This window comes from Bos grunniens, chromosome 14 (genome assembly GCF_055505025.1).
Source record: "Bos grunniens cultivar Pamir isolate PY7600 chromosome 14, Bosgru_T2T1.0, whole genome shotgun sequence".
NCBI lineage: Eukaryota > Metazoa > Chordata > Mammalia > Artiodactyla > Bovidae > Bos > Bos grunniens.
Window position 1 is genome coordinate 74,960,292 of NC_141178.1, and position 8,154 is coordinate 74,968,445.

Genomic DNA, 8,154 nt, shown 5'->3' on the forward strand with positions numbered 1-8,154 from the left:
CTGTGAACTGCAGCCCGCCAGGCTCCTGTGTCCATGGAATTCTCCTGGCAAGGATACAGGAGTGGGTTGCCATTTCCTTACTCCAGGGAATCTTCCTGATCCAGGGATCAAACCCAGGTCTCCCACATTGCAGGCAGGTTTTTTTTTTACCGTCTGAGCCACAGGGTAGGAACTCCAGTATGAGTCTGATATGTTAATGATTTAACAAATGAAAGTGGACAGGATTCAAAGGCAGAGGGCAAAGGATAATCCACGGAAAAGTAAAAAATATTGATAAGCAAAAAAGAAAACAATGGGATGAGGATAAGGGAAGGGAGAAGAAATAACACTCTCAAGATTTGGGACAGTGTAAACATTTAAAATCACCATCCCCTTTCCACCACCAGACTGTCAGCTCTTCCAGGGAAAATACCCCACCATCTACCACAGTCTCTTGATTTAGAAGTATTCACTATGACACTTCTACAACAAGTGATAAATTCAGGGTAACTGTATAAAAGTGCAATTTGGAAAGGTCAAAGATAGTGTCGGTGTTGGAATACTTCAGCCTGAAATAATTGGTACAATCTAAAATATATAAGTAACTGCTAATTCTGCCACTTCACAGTGTCTTGGTATATTCATAATCATATTTACAACACTGACTATAAACAGATGCTATTAGTGCCTTCATTTTGGAGGTGAGGAAGTCTCACAGCTGGTGGCAGGAAGGTGCACGAGGTAAGGCCATGGGGTCGGGTCCCTCAACCACGAGGCTACACTGCTCCCAGTGGGGCTCAGAGACAGCGACTAGCCCACGCTGCAGGCAAGGGAACGCGCGGGCTCGAACCGGGCGTGTCTGACGCCAAGACGCTTAGACTTTCCACGAGCCCTTCCATCAAGTGCCATGCCTTTCTCCCCCAGCCCCACGCCTGCCCCACTTTACAGATCGGGAACCTGGGTCTCGCCGGGGCCAAGCAGCCCAGCCAGTCGGCGCAGGGCCTGCCCCAGCCGGGTCTGCAGAGGGCCAAGGGCCGGAGGGGTTAGGATCCGCCGGCAGAAGGGGCGTCGAGAGTCCCGAGAGGCCCGGGACGATGCCTAGAATGGGGACGATCGAGAGCGGAAGATTGGAGGGGGCGCTTACTCCGTCCCATGTCGCCCCTCGAGGGTCTCGGGCCCGGGAAGCTCCACCAGGACCCGCCAGGACTCCCCGGCCGCCTCGCAGTCTCTCCTCCGCGCGTCCGCACCTGGGAACCATGGCAACGGGGACTCTACGGAGGCCGCGCGGGGCCAGGCGGGGCCGCGTTTCCCGACTCTGGAGGGGCTGGGAGGAGAGTCTGCCCCAGAGAAGATCCGGGTGTCCCATAACCCAGACCTAGTCCTCCTCAACGGCCCCATCCTCCATCTCGGCAAACTGCTTCCCTGACCACAGATCAGCTGGCCAAACTAAACACAGAACCACAGGACACTCTGTTTCCTGAGGGGAGCTGCCTCCTGAGTCCCCTTAGCCTGTCCTTTGCTCTTTTCTCTTTGTGTTTGATTTAAGGCCTTCCACACTGGAATCTGGAATCAAGATTGCCGGGAGAAATATCAGTAACCTCAGATATGCAGATGACACTACCTTATGGCAGAAAGTGAAGAGGAACTAAAAAGCCTCTTGAAGGTGAAAGAGAGTGAAAAAGTTGGCTTAAAACTCAACATTCAGAAAACTAAGATCATGGCATCTGGTCCCATCACTTCATGGGAAATAGATGGGGAAACAGTGGAAACAGTGTCAGACTTTATTTTGGGGGGGCTCCAAAATCACTGCAGATGGTGATTGCAGCCATGAAATTAAAAGACGCTTGCTCCTTGGAAGGAAAGTTATGACCAACCTAGATAGCATATTCAAAAGCAGAGACATTACTTTGCCAACAAAGGTCCGTCTAGTCAAGGCTATGGTTTTTCCTGTGGTCATGTATGGATGTGAGAGTTGGACTGTGAAGAAAGCTGAGTGCCGAAGAATTGATACTTTTGAACTGTGGTGTTGGAAAAGACTCTTGAGAGTCCCTTGGACTGCAAGGAGATCCAACCAGTCCATTCTGAAGGAGATCAGCCCTGGGATTTCTTTGGAAGGAATGATGCTAAAGCTGCTTTGGCCACCTCATGCGAAGAGTAGACTCATTGGAAAAGACTCTGATGCTGGGAGGGATTGGGGGCAGGAGGAGAAGGGGACGACAGAGGATGAGATGGCTGGATGGCATCACTGACTGGATGGACGTGAGTCTGAATGAAGTCCGGGAGTTGGTGATGGACAGGGAGGCCTGGCGTGCTGCGATTCATGGAGTTGCAGAGTCGGATACGACTGAGCGACTGAACTGAACTGAACTGACACTGGAATCAGCCCACACTCCCGTTTCCCAGAGGTGTGACCTTAAACTTTCTTAACCTTAATTTCCACCTGTTAGATGAGTACTGATAATAACCTCCAAGGATCATTGTGAAGCTTTAATGAAATAATTCAAGTGAATGAAAGACACTTAAAAAAAAAAAACAACAGCTGACTCAGTATTTAGGGGATCAAGCAGGCTACCCAGGAAAGGTGCCCCATTCTCTGAAATAACTTCTTCATCTTGAGACATTTTTACAGAAATCTAGGGTAAGAAATCCTTCTTATAAGAGGAAGGTCTTAGACTGACATTCTGGTGGAATAGAGAAGAGATGTGGGTGATAAAATGGGGAAACCAGGAATATTTACTTCATAATTTGTTATGGGCCAGGCTGGGGTGGTTATTCTGTGTCCTTTCTCCACCCAGCATCACAAGACACTGTGTTTCTTAGAATTAGAGGACCCATGGGTCATGCAGGACAGGTGTACAGTGTGCTCTGATTGTTACAGTCCACTGATAGGAAGGGAAATTGGGAAATAAATCACAGTGTGACAGCTCCAAGTGAAGTCAAGTTCATTTCATTCCAACTGAACGTGGTAGTTTAAAAAGCCTTGGTGTGTGTCTGCTTATGCAAACCATTATTCAAAATAGACTTGTTTCTTTGGCTCTTGGAAATGTAGCAAGATGAGCGGGACTTCCTGAGAAAACTGCTGCAACATATTCTATATTTAAGTGGAAATAAATTTTAAAGAGGGTTTTAAAAAATTCCCGTAACAGCAAAACAGGCCTCCTACTTCTTTTGTGCTGGCTAAATTCCAAGGACACTGACCTAGAAAGTTACTGGGTTCTTATTATATAATTCAGTATTTTTATGATGTGTAACAAATACTTTGGTTACAGCTCCATTGCATTAATTAACTTTGCATTAATTTTCCTTCTGAAGAATTTCCTCATTGCAGCTTTATAACAAGTAAACCAATCATCCATGCTTACCAGCACTTAAAGTTTCATGTTCTTCCTTTCTTTCTTCTTTAATCTAGAATTTCCCAGTGGTGGATGGAAAGGTTTAAACATGCATGGATAGAAATTGGGTTTTCCCAATGGCTCAGCAGGTAAAGAATCTGCCTGCAATGCAGAAGACAAAGGAGACACAGGTTCTTTCTCTGAGTCAGGAAGATCCCCTGGAGGAGGAAATGGCAACCCACTCCAGTATTCTCACCTAAAAATTCCCCTGGACAGAGGAGCCTGGAGATCTACAGTCCATGGGGTCACAAAGAGTTGGACATGACTCAGCAATAAAGCATACACGGATGGGTAGAAATTAGTCTACATTCCTCCCATTGAAAGGCAGTGTCACTGTCCCTCACCTTGAATCTGGACATGCTTCTGCCCACTTGAACCAGTCGGGTACAGAGAAAGAGGTGCTGTGTGATTTGCAGAATTAGTTCATAAAAGTCCATGAAGCTTCCACTTTGCCAAACACTGACTTATGGAGTCCTTAGCTTTCCCATAAGAAGTCTGACTACCCCAAGGCCGCCATGCTTGAGAAGCCAAGAATAGGTACCTCTGCCCGCCAAGCCCCAGCCTTCCAGCTCTCCCTGTTCACATGGCAGATATTGAGTGATGCTGTCTCGGACCTTATCCATCTCTAACTGTAACTAAGTGGCTGATCTCTATCAATGCCACATGGTACAGGAGAATCATCCAGCTGATCCCTACATCAATCTTCACCCACAAAATCATGAGATAACTTTGAGAGTAATTTTCATACAGCAGGAGACAACTGAAACGGTGGTCACGACTGCTGTGGGACATGGACAAGTCTCTTCCCTTGTACTCTATTGGTCAAAGTGGGGGGAAACACACCTAGATTCAAAGGGTGGACAGGTCCTTTCCACTGCATGTTTTTGGAATGGTTTAATGGTGTCCAAATAAATGAAGTTCGTTATTTGCAATTACTTGATTGGAATATGTTTGATTGATCTGTGCAGAATTCTGTAGAAGGAGATGCCTCATTTAGGCAGGAATCTGGACTCAGTGGTTTCTCAACATCCTTTTGAGCAGCTTCAGTCCTCTGAGGCTTTTTTCTCATTAAAGCAGGTGTCAGTGTCCTTGAGCACTAATCTCATACAAACTGAGACCATTCAATAGGTTGTCTGTGTTGCTCATATGCTCAGTCATGTCTGACTCTTCACAACGCTATGGACTGTAGCCGCCCAGGCTCCTCTGTCCATGGGATTTCCCAAGCAAGAATACTGAAGTGGGTTGCCATTTCCTTTTCCAGGAGATTTTCCTGACCCAGGGACTGAACCTGTGTCTCTTCATCTCCTGCATTGCAGGCGAATTCTTTACCACTGAGCCATCGGGGAAGCCTGGGCAAAAAAAACAGCATTTGATTCTGTTTGCTCTTAGAGGCCCAGCCCATGGGAAACTCCCAGAAGTAGGGTTCGAAACACCACAGAGCTCAAGTCTCCCCCTGACTCCAAGACTATGTGCCATCCATTCTTTTTGTGCCCAGATCAGCCCACCTTCCTTGGCCCCATTAGGTGGTCTCCAGAGTCTAAAACTCCACACCTGTGAGTTATCTTTCTGCTTAACTAGACCAATAATTAATTCTCACCTGAAAAGGAAAGCAGTATAAAACATTGATGTGTGCTTTAAAGCCCGTTAATTAAACTGAAATCCTTCACTGTCAGAGCAGATGAGTATACAGCTGTTTGGGTAATCCTTCTATTACATCCTACAGCACCCATGGGAAAGGGTTCAGACTCAGCTAGTCATTGCCATGAAGAGCACAGTCTTACTAGTGGCAGGTCACAAGTGAGCTCAGAGTCTGAAAGATAGAATAAAATATTTTCGTCATTTCCCATGAGGCCAGCCCCTCTTGGATGGTCATCGGCATGTCCTCTCCCTTTCTGGTCTCCTCAAATGTTTCCTTACTTGCCCCCAGCCCAATCTTTCCCCACGGCCTCCCAGCTCCATCCTGCAATGCCCCATGGACATTAGTTGTTTCTGGACCCTCTCCAGCCTCAGTGGGAGAAGATTAAGTCTTCCAGATTCTTCTGAGTAAAGCATCTCTAACACAGAGTAGAATCTTGCTCCCAACTGTCACTTATAACCTTATGTTTGAAGTGGACATTTGTTTTGTCTCCATATTTATTCCTCTGGATCTTGTTGGAGGGTAATTTAAGGTGCCAGCTTCCTGATATAGAAGCCAGAGTTACTCACACTACCCTTTTGTTCTATTGCCAGGGTCAGTTTTCATTACTGTCAACAAAGAACCCTAACTGATACAACTTTGATGATTATGATGCTAATAGATACCCTTCCACTAATTGGGATAATGAGCAGAAACCAAAAGGTAAAGAAGATAGAGGGTTCAATCCTGCCTCTGTTACCATCCAAAGAGTGCAAACCATCAATACATATGTCCGTAGAAGGAAGAAACATTGATCTCAGAAAGCTGGTGACCAAAGTTTTTCCCTGATTAGTTTATTTATTTGCTTCAAGCTCAGGAATTCTGTCATTTTCTAGTACCTTCTGGAAGACATGCACTAGCGAGGGGTGAAGGCCTAAAAGATTGTATACAAGAGGAAAATAAAAAATTGTATCCACTTATTTAATTTTCTCTGAGAACTGGCTAAGCAGCAGCTTTGTTCAGGTTTGTGTTAGCACACCTGGGTTCAGCTTATAGAAGTCCCAAGATGAATAAGACTTTTATTTGAGAACCACTGAGCTCTATTAGCTATGGACAGGGATATGAAAAAATCGAAATCCACAAAAATTAAAACTGTATCCCAAAAAAACATTAATCCTCCCTTAATGTAATCTACAAAGATAAACTTGAAATGAGGCCCCTGGGGAAACTGCAAGTAACTGCCAATTTTGCTAATGATAATAAGTTTATTTTAATTGCTAATATATTCCTAATTACTCTAGTTCTAAAATGTTTACTTCACTGTCAGTCATCTCCTTTGATGTATGTTCTTTGAAAAGACTTTGTCATATCAATCAACCCTTTTCAAGTTGGGTGGCAGCTGCTGGAAATGATCTCACCTTCCTTATCACACAAGCACCATTTGTCCTAAGGCAGAAAGAGGCCTTGCCCACAAAATCTTCTAGAATTCATAACCTCCCATTTCAACTTAGAGAAAAGTATATGTTCAAAGGCCTTGATTGCATGAACAGAGGACTGACCCTGTCTGTTCCAAATTCTGATCTTAATATAATCTTTTATTTGCTCTGTCTCCTTTTGCCTACCTGAATGTGTGTTTGTGTTGTGTGTGTGTGTGTGCGTGCCTGTGTGTACTCAAATAATTCTTTCAAGAATACTATGTAGTTGGTGAAAAAATTTTTCATCTGGGTGGGCATTAAAGGGTCCTATTAACTCATTTATTTATCTTTTAACAAGCATGTACTGAATCCCTAGGGCTGGGGATACAGTGATGACTGAGATTTAAAAGTTTTGGCCATTCGGAAAATTATATACGCATAGGGGAAGACAGCCAGTAAGCAAGTAAACAAAGACTACATAAGACATTTTGATATGATAAGGTGGATTATGAAGGAAAAATGGAAGATGGAATGAGTTCGGAGGAGGGCTACTTGGGCAGTCACATAGGTCACATTTAGGGAGAGACCTGAATATGAGAAGGAGTTGGTTACATGAAGAACTAAGAGAAGATTTTTCCCAGGGAGAGAGAAGAGGTCAAGCTCTCAGATGGCGAGAACCCTGCCCTGCTAGAAAGGTGACTGGCGTGTTGGAACAGATGAGCAAAGAACAAGGGCTAAGGGGCAGGAAGGAGGCTGACAATCATGCAGGACCTTGCAAGGCTTTTATTACAAATATGATGGACATAGACACAAATAGAAACCACGTGAAGACCCAAGGATGAGATGGCTGTCTACAAGCTAGGGTCAGATCCTTCCCTCCCTGCCCTTAGAAGAAACCAAGCCTACTGACATTTGATTTTGGACTCCTAGCCTCCAGAACAATTGAGAAGATACTTTTCTGTCCTTTAAGCCTCCTAGTTTGTGACACGTCATTACATCAACCCCAGCAAAGTAATATAGGAGTCAAGGAGGACTGTTGGACTTTTTATTGGGAAAGCCAAAAAATGGAATTACCATGAACTGACATGGTGAAGTCAGTGGATAGGGAAGATCTGGAGGAGGTAGGATTTGGAAGCTCTGTTTTGCACATGTTAAAATTGAGGTGTATTTTAGACATCTGGGTGGAAATTGTGAGAGGTCAACTGAGTATGTGAATGTGGAGCAGAGCTCCAAGCTGGAGACAGAGTTGGAGAGGTCACGGTTTGTAGAGGTGCTTACACTCGCATGCATGGATGAGACACTCTGGAAAGGAGTTTAGACAGAGAAGAGGTCCAAGGACAAAGCCGAAGATATTCTAAAATTTGAAAGTTGGTGTATGTGGAAGAGTTAGCAAAGGAGCTGTGGAGTCCTGCCCCAAGGCCACAGGTGCGAGGCCTGGTACTAAGGCCACAGAAGCAGAGCCCAGAATCAAGGTCACTCCGAAGCTGACTGAGCCCCTTTGCAACCATTGCCAAAAGACCCCCTGATCATCACCAGCCAGCTTCTTGACCCCAAATTAGGCAAGAATGCCCACCTCAGTAGTCACCCTATAGCACCCTAACCGATTACCTAACGTCAACCTTCTGGCAGAAATTTTCTCTCTCTTGAGGTTATAAAAATTGGCTACTAACCCATGAAAAGCATCAGCTCTCCCTGGCCTGTCAGGAGGTGCCACCCTCCTGTGCTCACAGTGCCCACATTATCTCTGCTCTTT

At 45.1% G+C, this 8,154-nt stretch overlaps 1 protein-coding gene across 8 annotated transcripts in view; it reads right to left on the minus strand.

The window, feature by feature from the left end:
- Positions 1-1,228, minus strand: part of DNAAF11 (dynein axonemal assembly factor 11) — a 70,757-nt gene extending 69,529 nt beyond the window's left edge. For all 8 annotated transcript variants that reach the window (XM_086337379.1, XM_086337378.1, XM_086337377.1 and 5 more), the window contains exon 1: positions 1,124-1,228. In XM_086337379.1, the coding sequence (XP_086193505.1) occupies positions 1,124-1,133 (10 nt within the window). In that variant the 5' untranslated portion in view covers positions 1,134-1,228. The remainder of the gene's footprint in view (positions 1-1,123) is intronic.
- Between the last annotated feature and the right edge of the window lie 6,926 nt (positions 1,229-8,154).